The sequence below is a fragment of the Mytilus edulis genome, chromosome 3 (assembly GCF_963676685.1).
Source record: "Mytilus edulis chromosome 3, xbMytEdul2.2, whole genome shotgun sequence".
In the NCBI taxonomy this organism is placed as follows: Eukaryota; Metazoa; Mollusca; class Bivalvia; order Mytilida; family Mytilidae; genus Mytilus; species Mytilus edulis.
In genome coordinates, this window is record NC_092346.1 from 50,047,889 (window position 1) to 50,065,368 (window position 17,480).

The 17,480-nt window shown below is 28.8% G+C and overlaps 1 protein-coding gene across 1 annotated transcript; it reads right to left on the minus strand.

Moving 5' to 3' along the window:
- Positions 1–1,813: 1,813 nt before the first annotated feature.
- On the minus strand, positions 1,814–11,411 carry LOC139514343 (probable methyltransferase-like protein 24). The gene is made up of 6 exons (XM_071303450.1): positions 11,149–11,411; positions 9,619–9,734; positions 9,158–9,286; positions 8,081–8,155; positions 6,813–6,936; positions 1,814–6,223 (listed from the first exon to the last, which is right to left on the minus strand). Exons 1-6 carry the CDS (start codon positions 11,398–11,400, stop codon positions 5,858–5,860), a joined length of 1,062 nt encoding a protein of 353 aa, XP_071159551.1. The 5' UTR covers positions 11,401–11,411; the 3' UTR covers positions 1,814–5,857.
- Positions 11,412–17,480: the final 6,069 nt, after the last annotated feature.

The window sequence follows — 17,480 nt, forward strand, 5'->3', positions numbered from 1 at the left end:
TTTAATCCAACCTTGGAGAAAAACATTCACCCTTTGGTCCCAAATCATGCATGCGCCCGTGTATTAACTCTACTATGACATGGAAAGCCTACACTTCATTCACTATTTAAAATTAAGAATGGAAATGGGGAATGTGTCAAAGAGACAACAACACGACCATAGAGCAGACAACAGCCGAAGGCCACCAATGGGACTTCGATGCAGCGAGAAAATCCCGCACCCGGAGGCGATTCAACTGGCCCCTAAACAAAAATGTTTACCAGTTCAATGATAATGGACGTCATAATAAACTCCGAAATATATAAAAGAAACAAAAATTAAAATCGTAAAGACTAACATAGTCCTGGGGCTCCTGCCTTTTGGAGTAAATATATATGTCATTATCACATTCGAATAATCACGAAAACAGAAAGATTTATCCAGTAATTGTTTCGATCGAATTTTCATACTAGTTAATCCATGTTGCAGTGATGAAAATAGATCTACCAACACTGAATATAACAAGTGCAACTTGATACGACTGCAGAGATTGAACTCTGAATAATTGGGGCAAGTATAGACACAACATTCAAGCTTGATACAGCTTTGAATTTGGATTGGTAAATATTTGACACTGCATAGGATTGTGACACAAAAAAATGGGGTCTAGGATCTTAAAAATTTGAATTTTGATATTATCATATTATGGACTAATATTCAAAATATATATATATATATATGGTTAGATTCAGTATATCAAAAAATCGCAAGCATTCAATTATTGATGAAATCAAACAAAAGTTTCATTTTGCACCCTTTGGACCAATTTGATAGCTAATAATCGAAAACCTGAATACAAAGTAAGAATGATCTTGTCAAAGAACCCAATATATATATCTGTATGCCTCACCTACGATAGAAGAGGTGCATTATGTTTTCTGGTCTGTGCGTCCCTTTCGTTTGTCCTTCTGTCCCGTTTCAAGTTAAAAGATTTTGGTCAAGGTAATTTTTGATTAAATTGAAGTCCAATCAACTTGAATCTTAGTCCACATGTTCCCTATGATATGATCTTTCTGATTTTAATGCCAAATTAGATTTTTACTCTAATTTTACGGTCTACTGAACATAGAAAATGATAGTGTGAGTTTCAGGTAAAAGCTTTTGGTCAAGGTAGTTTTTTTGTGAAGTTAAAGTCCAATCAGCTTGAAACTTAGTACACATGTTTCCTATGTTATGATCTTTCTAATTTAAATGCCAAATGAGAGTTTTTACCCCAATTTCACGGTCCACTGACAATAGAAAATGATAATGAATTTTCCAGTTTTCGGTTATTCTCATGAAAATTTGAACAAGGTCATTCTGCAGCCTCTAGTTATTATATTGGTATTATATAGAATTATGATAGTAATAAGTTGGGGTAAGACATGCAGTCGACATTTCCCTCATACAATTTAGTAACCCACCAAACAACAGACTATATGTTATTATGTATTATAACAGTCGAAACTATTTTGATCCTATTGAGCAAATACAATATCACATGCAGTTTTTGTGTGTCATTACTCATCAATTAGTACAGTGCTCCACAACTTGGAGTTTATCTTTTTTGCACAGCCAAAACAATCAAAGAATGATTGGTTTTTCAAGAAGAACTTTAAAGTTCCTTTTGAATAAACTTCAGAGAGAACAGTATATATTGTAATTATATAATGGGTCGATTCACGTTACAAAAATATAAATGCCTAAATGAACAGGTACTGATCTGGGGAATGATGTTTTTCACTTTGCAATAATTCTTTGTAAAATTAAATGCAATATAAAAAGAAAACACTTGTTTTGCTATTTAAATTCTGTATTTCTTAAAAGATAACAATCCATTTACATGTATAATTATACGATATGTTATTTCTCACAAGGTAAATGCATTCATAAACACTTGCATACCAAATAATACAAATCAAAACAATTTATTTAATTTCATTTTCTCATTTTGTAGAATTTGTTTTATAAAATTTCATATTTCTTTAATGTTTTACAACAGTGTATATGAGTTATAAATTTCATATTCAACTTTTTTTTGGGTAGTTATTACAGAAAAAAATATAGATTTTGGTGATTTAGTCTATCATAATATACATAAGTGTAAGAGAAAAATAATAAATGCAAGGTTCTAAATTGTAATCATTAAAAGATATACACCCTGTTTTATTTATCTCAAAACTTACTACTAAATATCATCAAACAACAAATCATTTGTTTGAAAATTGACATTATGATTTTTTGTTAGGAATTACAAAATTTGTCATAATCTAATTTTATGTTCTTATTCTATTATGCTTTATAAAAAAAGAAAAAAATTCTTGAAAAATACTATTTTTAATTTATTAATCAAATAAATTTTATAAAAACTCATTGAGATCAATTTTTAGTAATTCGAAGATAACGTTCTAAAAGTTATAATGGTGTAATATATGCTACCCTCAAGTTATGCTTTTAAACTTTTATTTGATTTAAAGATAGTTTCTAAAAAAAAAATTAGGATTGGTTCATGTGTCAAAATGCAACATTTTAAACAATTATGCATTGTGTATTTTAGTACAGTTTAAGGATATTGCTAGCGAGTTTTAATTTATGATATTTTATTTAAAAAAAACTTTATTAAAAAATCTCATATCATTAAAAGGTACCTGTATGTTTATATTTTGTGCATAGAAAAAATCGCTCAAAAATTTCAAAACATCTTATAAAAGACATTTATGTAATAATTTAATAAACAAAAATTAATTGTTATTCTTAATTATGGCTGTCCAACAAAATTCTTCAGGATCCAGGAAGTTTAAATGTATTCCAATTATGAAAGCTATTTTTATTCCACTGTAAGAACAATCCAGTTGCTAAGGAATATAATAAGTTAAGAGTGTACCAAAATTGTCACTACCATTATAGCAGAAACATTATTCCTTAATATAATTATCTATCCAGTACAATGTAGCAAACTCTTAAAATTAAGTTTTCAAATAAGACAGCAAAAAAATGTAAATTGAAGAAATAAAGTTTAATCTTTAGACCTCCTTTATGAGGATATGAAATATCCTGATTTTCTTCCTCCTGAAGTACAAAGGTTAATACAAGTAGTTTACCAATGTCATTAGATTAGCATCCTTGTCTCAGACTTTCATAGCAGCCAGACAAGACAAAAAACATAAAAAAATAAAATTCATTAAGCTCAGTCACCATCAAAATTAAGATAAAAATAATCTGAAAATTGAAAAAAAAAAACTGCAAAATAATACCCGTCTTTAATCATTAATCTTGGAATGTTAGCAGCCCTGTGTTTTTTATTATGCTAAAAAAGTAATAAAAAAAAATTAAATTAAGATAGGATTATACAAAGTAAAAATATGCAGTAAATGCAGAGACATTTCAAATTCAAGCAGGAATAATAGGCCAAACACTAATTAAGCTTGCATGAAAAATAATTGACATTCTAATCATAATACATTATATTGCTAATATAGACATTCATACTCATTTTACTTGTATTCAATATTTGCTAAATAAATAAACCACATTTTTAAAGTCCAATACTGTCCTACAGCTTCTTGAAATGTAGACATTTTTATTTACAATTGATTCAAATGTGGCATAAAGAGATTGTTATTGCCTTCTGCCCTCTAATTTCATTCATATACTTTCACAAAGAAAAAAATGTTTTGCACCTTATTTCTTTCATTGAAGAATTAGGGTTTAGTTTATGTAAATTATGTATACAAACATTAATGAGGCAGCAAATCATAAAACCATGCATGCTGTGGGCACACATTATCTCTCACATTGCCAATATCGTCTGATATGTCTGTTTTCCCCCCTACGCAACACAGGGGGATTGGGGAAAAAATTTATAAGATAAAATATAGCATATGCATAATATAATTTAGAATAGAACAACAATAACTGCCAAATAGAAATGTGTTGTCTAAAGTTTGCATTGTCCAAATCCAAGATTTTGAAGAAAAAAAATAGTTTTCTTAAATCCCATTTCATAGCCTTTCCAAATATTAGCAATTTGACTATAAAGAAATCTGTAACTCAACCTGTTACTGATGAGGGTATCTCATATCAGCTACAGCTTAGTAATAGATGAAATATTAACAATCAAATACTGACAAATATAAAATATTAACAATTAAAAATACTGACAATTACAAAATTGTTAGAACAGAATGAAGACAAAATGAGAAATACATGTTCTTAATATTACTGATAAGGCACATATCTCATTTAACATTTTCATGAAGATAACATTCTACAAGTTAACAAATCAAAATCCAACATTCTTTTATCTGAGTTAGTTTGTAAAAATCTGAATAAAAATAAGTACATTATATATTAAAATAATAATAATAAAAACCTGTTTAAAAATTCTTGATATGTACTAAATGAGTTAGTAAAACAACCATACATTAAAACTTAATATAAAATAAAATATCCATAAAACAATCATTCAAAATATTAGAAGAATTGTCTTAAATTTAACATATGCATGCATTATATTAGTTAATTAAATGAATACCATTTTGATATTCAATTAAAAAAAATCATTATTTAAAATCTGTCCATGTATAATTACATGTACATTCTCATTTTGAATGTATACAAAATATTTGTACATGTTCTTACACAATACTAAGCATTGAACACATATGATATACTTATAATACTGTGAACCAACTTATTTTCACCAATAAATTTTGTATATTATTTCAGGTTATGCTGTTTCTAGTCCCCTTTGCACTGATCTAATTTTACAATTTTCAAATTTATTTCATGTAGTTAAAATAAGAAAAGATCCAAGTATAACATATTTCCAATGATTAATGTTTCAAAATATCTTTTTAGTTGTAAAAGTCTTGAAAATAAATCGCTTTAAAAAATGAATTGGTTTACATTATGTAATGAAAATCTCTAATTGAAAGACTGATCATATAATTATTCATAACAATAGCACCTTTTTGGTTAAACTAAGCAGACCATCAATAGTACAAGACTAGATTTTCTTTTAGTTAGTTGTAGTGTTTAATTCAATAATTCAAAAGAATCATTTGAATTAAAACTAATTTAAAAGATTAAGACTGAACATTAACCTTTGCAGAGAAAGTAGAATACATTAATCTATCTTGGCTTGTTTCTTTCTTCAGCATGTTATTTCAAAATATATTTTCAACACTATTAATGCAATGCCAATTCATTGAAACAGAAAACAATGTTTTCAACATTAAATATTTCAACATTAAATATACCAGTCTGGCTGAACAAACCTGATATTAACTGTTAATGCAATATTTCACTCTTGAGGTTAGATTAGTCAAACAGTTATGTCAGGTACCTCTGACTTAATGAGTTTCAATTCAAATGTAGTATCTACAATTGTAGCATAGTAACCTGATAACAATTATTTTTCAGATTTAACACCAATATCGTTATTAAAATGTACACCTTAAAATATAAATAGTAAAACAGATTTTCTACACAATCTTTTCTTGAAAAATATATCAAAATAAATTTTTTATGCATCCATAATAATTTCAACCTTTACTCCAATGTCAAAATTATATTCGACACTAGTGACAAATGATAACAAACTTATGATGGGACAAATCTTTCCACGTTTTATCAAGGTGTATCTGAGTATTTTAATTTGCATGACACTGCATTTTAATCTGTGAAAAAACTCAGAAATAAAACCAGTTGCATTAAAAACAAAAAGTGTGTTGTGTCCTTAATTTTCAGTATTCCTTCAGTAAAAAGATATAGAGCAAAAGAAGCCAAACACACAACAGTCCAAACTCTGAAAAATGTGGAAATCATTGCATCTTAATTATACAAAAGTTGTTGTGTAATTTGGTGTCACAAAATTCATGTTCAAAAAATGTAATTCATAACAACAAGACCTTTTCTTCCTAGTGATAGGAGAACCATATTCTCCAAAAGGGTTTAATCTATAATTAAATTGTCTGAAATTATAATCTTCTAACTTTCTTATTGTATGGTACATATAAAGAAAATCATCTTTTCCTGAATTAAATTTTACATCTTTGAGCTTCTTAAAATGTTGATAAAATTCATTTGTATGAATTTCAAAACCAATCTGTTTTACATTCTTAAATGACTTCTCCCTCAGTAGATTTTCTAGTACAGCCCATTCCATGTATTCAATGTCAAACTTCAGGTAGTCAATGACGGTCTACAAAACAAACATTTAATGTATTCAAGTTAGATATGTTAATTATTCTAAATAAAAATAAAATGATAACAAAGACAACAACACCCATCAATTACAGAATTACTGCATGGTAATTGATCGGTGTTGTCTTTATTATAGCAAGGTAAGTTTTTATTCTGGTCGACATGTTTCTCCATCAAGCACAATACATGTATTACATATGAAATCAAACAGTGAAGTATAAATTTCGCAGTTCATGTGGTTGACTTCAGGTGTTGGTTCACCATATATAAATAAATGTAAGTAAGTGAAATGTGTTAACAATTTCATTCAAGGGCTGTAACTCCTAAACAGATTTGATCAACGGTTTCAGCAACATTGACTTTGTTTTTAGATATTTTGCCTTGTGGATGATTTTTGCTATTTAAAGTCTTTATCGTTGATCAATCTATGTCAATGGTAAATAGATCTTTTTGGTTTTTATCATGTAAGCAAAATTATGTGATTATAAGGACTTTTAAAAGTATAATAACATACATATGAAAGTTTGGATGATAAAAAGACAAAGTTCAAAGTTTACAAATAATCTATAAATTGTTTAGTTACTTACGTCAGAATGTCCATGTTCTCTCAGTATAGTTGAAAATGTTTTTAATCCTTTACCATTTCTCCCTGCAATACCAACTTGTGCAAAGTGAATTCTAGGATGTAATTTCTCAGTAGGTATTGGTATACTGCAAACATATTTGTAATCAAGTTATTTTACAAGTCAGAACTAAAACCAGTTGTTCTATCATAATAACAATACAGCTATTTTCCTAATGTGTGTGGTTTAAAGATTTAGTTGGCTTGCTTGCCTTTTTTGTATAAATGTTGGCTCAAGCATCCAAAAGTATTATACAAGCCAAAGCCTACCCTAAATATTGATTGCAATTGTACAACTTAATTACAATGCTTGTGCAAACAGTCATACAACCAAAACAAGCAAGCCAACCAATCCTTTAAACTACATGCATAAGGAAAATAGCTGTAATCTATTTCAAACCTAAAACTGGGTAATACTTTGCCAACCCTGAAGCCAACCAATCCTTTAAACTACATGCATTAGGAAAATAGCTGTAATACAATATATTTTTATAATCTCTTTTATACAAAGTAAGATCTTGAGTATCAGAGAGAAAATGCAACTTTTTTTCTAATGTTCATTCAACATTCATCTTGGAAGTACCAAATGGGCAATCAATAAAGATATGACAAAAGGGTGTGTCTCTAAAATGTTGGTCTATGGAAAAATAAGGATGCAAAGATTTCTATGTTACTGTAGATGTATGTCGCTTGTAATAAAATATTTAGCATTAGGGCCAACCTGTGGTTAAAGCAGTATTCAAGCCCCTATGATTAATTTATTTCTTAATTTTAATCATTATGCAAGTCAAATTCAAAACTTATGGAGAAGACTTTATAAGTATATTTTACTCGTGTCTTATCCATTTTGCTTTAATTCAGCCAAAAAAATCATGAAAATATGTTTAAACTAATACAAAACATTCATGGTTGGATACAGATAGTTTATGAACTTTACAGAATTTTAAAATGTATACTTGAAACAAGTAAGCTATATATATATATATACTTGTCTATATTCTAGAATAATCTGGAAAAATCAAGTACTGTAAATTTACAAATTATTGTGTGCATTTATTGCGATTTTGTCTTTTTAGACTTAAATGCAATTTAAAATTTTCGATTTTGAGAAAAAATTCTGTTTAATTCATATGAAATGTTTCAAAATGCGAGTTCAATTTATTGCGTTTACAACTCTGTCGCATTTTTCGCAATAATAAAAACAAACTTCTGAATTTACAGTAGTTGTCTTACCTAGGATCAAATGAATACACTGTACAATTATATATTCTGGCCGATACTCTGTCAAATCTCCAATCATTACCTATTCTATAAATATATAATATTAAACTTTAATTAATATGGAAGATTTTTCAATTTTTTAATCTCATAAAGGGAGACATTTGTCATTTATAATAGTAGATATTGTTTATTTCAGAATTTTATGTGTATTCTTTACAAATGTAGATATATTTAAAGAATAATCATTCAATAATATTCCAAGAAAAGTCCTGACTGAATGACTATTCAGTCAAGACTTTTCAAGATACAGTGTTAAAATATGCCATGGTGTATGCCACCAGAGCAGTGGGAACTGTTTATTATCAGTGTATCTGCCTTCAATTTTGTTTTTTAGTAGGATTTGTGTTACTTGATATTTCATTTCCATTGTTTATTTCTGTTGACCTTTATCAATGTGTTGGCTTTCCTTGTATTTTTGGGCATCTATTTTCCACTGCATTTGTGGTTATTTTTTATTTTCTCAAATAGACTAAGTTTCTACATCATAATTATAGTGATTTGTTTGGTTAATACATGCAGTAACATGTATCCCCCCCTCCCAGTGGAAAATGTTTGTCTTCTTTTTAAACCACATCAATTGTTATTTAATGAGGGCCCTCATGGGGTTTTTGATTATGTGATTACTTGGCCGTTTTTTTTAATGATTATTTGATTATTAAGCCAAATATTTCATGATTATTTGATTACCTAGGACTGTATTTTTAGTTTATGATTATTTGATTACTAAAGATAAGCAAATATTTAATGATTATGTGATTATATTGATTGATATTGGCAAAAAAATGGTGATTATGTGATTACTAGGACCCCCCCCCCCCATGAGGGGCCTCTTTAATCCTATAATACAAACATTTTGCCACTTGAATCGTTAAAATTTATCTTAAGGAGGTAGACCTAGGTTAAGGGAAATAACTCTTAAAATCATCAGTAGGTTTGTAAGTTTTAAATTACCTAAATTAAAAGTTTAAATAAGATGAATAAGAAATACATTATGATGTTAACATGATACATTGTATAAATAATAATTACCCAAATGAGTAAACAATACATGGTTCATGAAATCCAAATGGAGGAGACATACAAACATTCCATCCACCATCATGTTGAAACCCTACCCTCTCATCATTTTTACATATTACATCTTTTGTTTCTAAGTAACTGTAACAAAAACAACATATAACATGTAGTCTACATCTTTTAAAACTATTCCTTTAAAGTCTTTGAACTTCAAAACATTTTTTGGAAAAATCTGTCACTAAACATGAAAAGTATGTGCTCTTTATAATAATACTGAAAACATGACTGATTTACTTGATGTGTTCTTTAAAAATAACATTTGGATTGGCTAAATTTTGTTTGCAAAGAAGTCAAATTTGAATTAAGCAACTGCTAATAAACTTATAGTCTTGGTCAATGCTTCAAATTTACAGTCAATATTCTTATTGTAGAAGTAAATCTTATTCCAATATTATTAGACATGTATTTCTTACTTAAAAAAATTCTCTTCTACCATGCCATCTGACATATTCTTTGTGAGAAATATTGGAGGATTTTTCATCAACATTAATTCTGGTTTAAATGGTGGTTTAGGTGTTGTGGTAGCTTTCTGAAACATAAAAAAAGACATGAAATTCAATGATCATGTATAAAAATCTGAGTTGCAGCTCTTCACAAATTATAAATTGTGAATGTGAAATTTGCACTGACTTGTACATGACCTTTTAATGAAAAATGAATTAAATGATGATAACATGTACAAAATGTCTATCATACTGATGTACTTATATACATGTACAAAATGTATGTCAGCATCAATATCTATCTTTGAGGTTTTTATAAATATACATTTATAAAAATTTAGTTATGGTGCAGTCTGGTGTACATGTATCTGCACACCTTCACTTCATTCAACTGGTAAAACCAATAATTGGATAATATTGTGTGAATACATGTACATTCATAACATACTTTTATTTCATTAAATCTTGTTTGTATGGTTTCACCCTCAAAATTATGTGTAATATGTGTCCAAAATTAGGGAAACCCCTGTTCTGAGAGTTTCACCAATGTCTGGCAATTTCGTGCATGCCTTCCAAAAATAGCTACATTTAATTTTGATTAAAGGAATGATTTTATAATACTAAATATAGCTGAATTTGAACTAAGCACACTGCCAAGGATGCAGAGCAAATATTATTTCAATCTGATATCAATTTGACTTAAATAAAACAAATTTTATCTAATGAAGTAATTTTTTTAATGGAAATTGACCAAATATTGAAAATCATGGGATTTCAGTTATTATTTAACAGACACTCTTGAACTTATCAATTTTAATCTTTTTTTTATCCCATCAGAAAGCTAAATAAATAACAAGAACCATTTTTTTCGTGTTACTGCGTTGATATGACGAAATCAGCTAATGCACGGTATCACTGGCTGCACGGACACCTGGGACTCCACGTGCACTGTACTCATACTTCACCAAATCTTAACTGATTCAAAAAAAAAATGTACAAGCCCATAAAAACAGTTGTTCGTAAAATTATATAAAATTTTCATGGCTTATTATGCCTCTTATTAGGAAAATTTTACTTGCAGACACCAAATTAAAGTGGGTCTGGTCATAAGGGATGATAGGGCATGTAGAACTTAAATAAATTGATGGTTAAGACCAGAGAGTAATTTAAGGGTATTCAAGATTAAAATTCAAATATGTGTGCTTTTGCTTTGCATTTAAACTTTTATAAATTGTACTCCCAATTTTAAAAGTCAAATGTATTTGTTGGACAAATTCTTGGTAATTATTTTTTTATCAATTTTGGTCTGGGAGTTTAAGGAGTGGGATGCGGGAGCATGGAAGAAGGAATCAGGGACCCCCTGATATATTCAAATCTGTTGTCAACACATATCATAAAGTATTCTAAAGGTTTTGTGACATCCTCCCCTTTCACAGGAAACAAATGCCTTATATATAATAAGGCAGATGATGCAGAGTCAACATCCCTCGTTTCAATCACCTTTTTATTGTGTTCCATGTTTTCTATAAAATTTAGTCCAAGTTCTGGTATATTCAATTTTCCTGTTTTCAACATGTTCCTGTGCTTTTTTTCTTCTTCAGTCAAGTCGTTTTCATCAAAATTTTCTTCAACAAACATAGACTCTACATTGGTTTTACGTGTGTTTTGTTTATTTCCAGTTTGAAATAAAAGAAAAATTCCAACAAATGCTATAATTGTAATTAAAAACACAATCTTCCTAAATCGACCCATTTTAAAATATTCTATCATTGAAGTCATAATCTGCTTTCATCAAAAGTTATATATTTCATGTTTAAAAGTTTAAAAGACTAAAATGTCAGCATGTTTTAAAAGAAAGTTACAGTTTAAAACTTTTTGTTTTGTTTATTCCGGAAGTATGAACGCAAATTGATACAGCATAGGACCCAAAACTATTTACCTATAACCAAAAACAAAAAGAACGGACGTAAATAAAAGTTAGGATTGAGAGAAAAAAAAATCGGGGTTACACCGAGGGAAACACATCAACCAAAAGAGTATGCAATGTGGATTTTGTTTCTAAAAAACAAGGTCAGAGGTGAGTGGTTGAGTTTTTCACTAACTAGTATGGTTCATTTTCACAAGATGTTCATGATATACTGCTACCGGTTTGGCATGACACTGCAGCACACAGGAAATCTAAATCTGTGCAGCTCATTGCTTGTTAAAACGGGTAGAAAAGCACTTTTAAAATAAAAAAATAAAATTGGACCGAATAACCAATGCAAGCTATTAGAAAAATTATTTGACTCCCTAGTTGTGCCTACTGCCGCTCTATACGGTACTGACGGTAGTGAAGTATGGGGAATAGGCAGGCAACACACAGATTCAGATCCCTTTGAACACTTGCAGTATACATTTATTAAAGAAATTCTAGGAATACATTGTAAAGCATCAAATGCTGCATGTTTAGCCGAGCTGAATAGATTGCCTTTATATACCAGAATAGAATTTTCAGCAATAAAATATTGGCTTCATATACTCGAGTCAAATAATTCACTTGCCCTAAAAATATATAAAGCAACTGAAAAAAAATAACTCTTGGATAATAAATATGAAAAATCTTATTTCAAGACTTGAATTTCATTTTATTGATCTAAATCCTATTGATATTAAAAATTTAAAACCCATTCAAGAGAGAAGGTTTTCGTTGACAAGAATTTCACTGGGCAATTGAATTAAATGGGTTAGATAAGGACTGAGGTACCTGGTGATCGTAAATTCTAGCTCTATTTATTTTGAGGCTTTAGGGAATTGTGCCTTACAGAAGCACATACGTTCGAGTTTTCACATTAGGGAATAATCACAAGATTATCATTCTTTGTGGAGGCTTTCAACCTAAGCTTGTTAAGATCATAATTAAGATTCCGAAACTTTCCCCTGGGATCATACAATGATGCGACAAATTCACATTCATTATAAAGACCTCTATTAACGGCGGATTCCTGATAACTCGTTGAAAAACATTACTAAATAGGAAAAGTTTGAAAATTTTCTGTATCTCTCTGCAAAAGCTTATACATCGACTTCTTACCTAGACCGAAAAATGTTGAATTTGTGTCGCAACCTGTTAGGGCATGTGTGAGGGGGGATGTGTAGCTGACAGTATATTCACTTGAAGGTCAAAACGACCGACATATTTCATGGACTAGTACGAAAAGCCTTCCGTCTTCTAACTTTTATGTGGATCCCGTTTTGAACCACAAAGCTTCAGCATTTGCAAGTTAAAAAAAAATAGTGAACACTTAGCACTAATACTTCAGTATCAGAAGATTGTACAATAATATGACCTTTAGTTCTATTTGAGAACAGTTTGTCATCTGTATACGACGAATGTAACAGTATTTTAGTGTCTTCTTCTTCCTGTGTGCTGTATTTATAAATCAACAGAGTTTCACACACCGTCACATGAAAATCTGTTTTAATACGTGTGTGGTATTGGACTCGAGCGTCACTGATGAGTCTTTTGTAGACGAAACGCGCGTGTGGCGTATATACAAATTTAGTCCTGGTATATATGATGAGTTTATTGAAAACACCCGCCACGACAGAAAAAATCACTCAGTCTCCCTCTATTAAAAGGTGAGTCTTCAAAATACCGCTTTATCAAGTAATCTGATATTAAGTGATTATATTTTTTTTCTGCAATACACATAAACATTCTTCAATCTTGAATTGCTCTTTCTTCGATAACGTGATACACTTTTTGAGCTCTAAATGAAAAAGTGCGACGGAGACTTTTCGTAGCTTTTATTGAAGGCTTTATAACATATCGATCAAAAACAGCAATTACTGTTCCAAAATTGAAATGAAATGTCAATAGAATTTTGAGGTAGGTTTTTACAAGCTCACCAAATGTGTTACATTTCTTTGCATGTATACCCTAAATATTTCCAATACCATCGTGTATCAAAACTTTGTTCTTTATGTGCTTTTTAGTTAAATATTTGTTTGTTTTGAGATTGCTACACAATGATGACTGCTCTACCCATATTTTGACTATTTGAACTATTATGTCTGTTTTGTTCACCCATCGTTGTAAATATCATGGAACTTTAAGCAACTGTCATACAAGTGAGAGGTTTAGCGCTATAAAACCAGGTTCAATCCACCATTTTCTACATTTGAAAATGCCTATATCAAGTCAGGAATATGACAGTTGTCCATTCGGTTGATGTGTTTTTGCGATAAGACGTGTCACGGTACTTGTCTATCCCAAATTCATGTATTTGGTTTTGATGTTATATATATATGTTATATTTGTTATTCTCGTGGGATTTTGTCTATGTGTGTTACATTTTAGTGTTATGTCGTTGTTCTCCTCTTATATTTAATGCGTTTCCCTCGGTTTTAGTTTGTTATCCCGATTTTGTTTTTTGTCCATGGATTTATGAGTTTTGAACAGCGGTATACTACTGTTGCCTTTATTTATAATTTTATTTTGCCATTTGATAAGGGACTTTCCATTTTGAATTTTCCTCAGAGTTCAGATTTGTTTTTATTTTACTCTTTTGCTTATCATAATATTGGTATTATAATCATCAAACGACAAATATCTCTTTAGTCTTCGTTTAAAATTAACGGAGGTTATAAGGGCGTTTGATGAATCGTTTTAATACTGAAATACAGCTTTAGCCAAAGAGCTGGAGGTATTTTTAAGCATGAATTCACGGTCTCCGGATTGATGTCAATATCATCAGCTCCATCTTGTATTATACGACCACCTTCTTCGAAAGCAGCAATACCATTTGGTATATAAGACATGTCTTGGATTCTGCCTATTTAAAAATACTTCTTTTATTCCTAAGAACGTCCGTGTAGTATTTTCGGCAAACCACCACCATAATGTTGGCTGTTTTGTCGACCGGTACAAACTCAATCCGCTTTGAAAGTTCTTGAAGTTTATTTCTTATTCTGGAAATAGGCGTATTATGTACCTTTTTACACTATTTTTTTACAAAAAGAGGAGAGAGCGTTTGTGACCTGACAACACTGTTTCGGCTAATCTGTTTTAGATGTCTTTTTTCCATCCATTTTATATATAAAAAAAATATGCACACCAGAAAAAGGTTACGACCGAGCAAAAAAAGAAATCAGATTAAGATATGGTCTTTGCAAAATTCAAAAATCGTTTTAGGCTGCAGTTATCATACCGATCCATTAAAGGAAAAAAATAAGCACCTTTTTTAATTTGTCGCTACACTTATATCAATACATTCATATCAAATAACTTTCTAGCAATACATTATAATAAAAAACACTAAGTGTATTTCTAACTTTTGAATACAGGCACTTGTCTCAGAATTTTTTTTCTTTATACCTGTTTTATTAAGATTCATAAACAGAAAAATTCTGAGACAATTGCCTTTGCTTTTAATCCAATATATAAAACGAGGAATTGTGAATAGTGGTACATTACAAGAATATATAAGAAGCTTCCCAACGTTGTGCTTATTTCGCTTTCTGTATACGGTTTGATTGCGTGAATATATTTGATTGACTTCAGGAACCTACAATTCAGTCGTTGGTTCCTGTCTTGTTATATATTTTTTTCGTCAATTTTACTGTTATGAATAAAACCGTTAATAGTTAAGAGCACATACATACTTTGAAACATGTCCAAAAGACAGCCGTTATTAGCATCTTGTATTGTAATGTTATACACATAACTATGGATTTTTTTTTAACTCGGACAAGTTCGCATATTTTTCAACAGGCGTTAAATACTATTAGTTATCTTGGTGTAATCTGGGGTGTACAGAATTTTACACCGTTGTTGAAAATTCATACACCCTGAGGCGCAGCCGAATGGGTGTATGAATTTTCAACAACGGTGTAAAATTCCGTACACCCCAGATTACACCAAGATAACGAATTTATTTCTTATGAACATTTCTTTACTCATTTTGAAACCAGGATGTAAAATTGAAAAAAAGGTAATGAAAAATTTACAGTGTAACGTTTTTTTCAATGTCTATGTTGCTGCGCATTGTAAAATACTTTTTACTTAATTTTTGGAAAAATCAGAAAAATTTTGGGTTCTTTGAGTTTTCCGGAATTTTTTTTTTTTAAATATATTTTTTTTTTGAAATTTTTAACATTTTATTTTGATTATTATTTTTTTTTTTTTTTTTTTTTATTTTTTTTTTCTTGGCAAAAAAAAATAAAAATTCTGAAATTTTTGACAAAATTTTATTTATCCCGGGGTGAACCAGGGTGGGGTGTTATTTACACCGGGGTAATTAACCAATCAGATTGCAGTATTTTTGCTGCATAAGAAATAATAACTTTTCTGAATGCTGTTTCGTTAGTCCAAGGACATATAACACTTAGAAAAAGTTTATAACAACTATTTATTAAAAACAAATAAAATATACAATAAACAATTGAATTAAATAAATTCTTCATTTCTTTTGCAAACAAATAATAAATACAAAACCAACATTGAAAACAAATAATGTATACCAAAAACAACATTAAAAACAAATGATATATACAAAACAACATTGAAAAAAATATATATACAAAAAACAACATTGAAAACAAATAATTTATGCCAAAAAAAATCAACATTGAAAATAAATAATATATACAATAAAAAACATTGAAAACAAATGATTTATACAAAAAACAACATTGAAAACAAATATATATACAAAAAACAACATTGAAAACAAATGATATATACAAAAAACAACACTGAAAACAAATAATATATACAAAAATAACACATTATTGAAAACAAATAATATTTACAAAAACCAATATTGAAAACAAAGAATATGTACAAAAAAACAACACTGAAAACAAATGATATACTGTGGATTCATTTATTTTCGTGGGTACCAATTTTCGTGGATTAAGAAAGACTTGCATATTCGTGGATATTTAATTTCGTGGTTTTGCTGAAGTCTGCATACAAACCTATAGAAAATTATCATTCGTTGAATATTTAATTTCGTGGTTTGACTGTGCCACGAAATCCACGAAAATTGGTATCCAACGAATAATAATGAATCCACAGTATACAAAAACAAATAATATATACAACAAACAACATATTGAAAACAAATTATATATACAAAAAACAACATTGAAAACAAATGAAATATACAAAAATCAACATTGAAAACAAATAATATATACATAAAACAACATTATTGAAAACAAATAATATATACAAAAAAAAAAACCCATTGAAAACAACTAAGATATACAAAAAACAACATTGAAAACAAATATATATACAAAAACAACATTGAAAACAAATGATATTAACAAAAAACAACATTATTGAAAATAAATAATATTGAAAACCAATAATATATACTAAGAACAACATTGAAAATAAATAATATTTACAAAAAAACAACATTGAAAACAAATAATAATTACAAAAAAAATAAAAATTGAAAACAAATAATAATATATACAAAAACAACATTATTGAAAGCAGATAACAATATCTAAAAAACATCATTGAAAACCAATAATATGTTCTAAAAACAACATTAAAAACAAATAATATTTACAAAAAAAAAAAAATGAAAACAAATAATATTTACAAAAACAACATTATTAAACACAAATAATATATACAAAAAAACAACATTACTGAAATCAAATAATATTTACAATAAACAATATTGAAAACAATTAATATATACAAAAAACAACATTTAAATCAAATAAAATCTTCATTTCTTTTATATAACATAAACACAAAATAATAAACCTATACTGGTTTGCTTGCAGAACCTTAAAATACAATTCTGAATATCTATCATTGATCA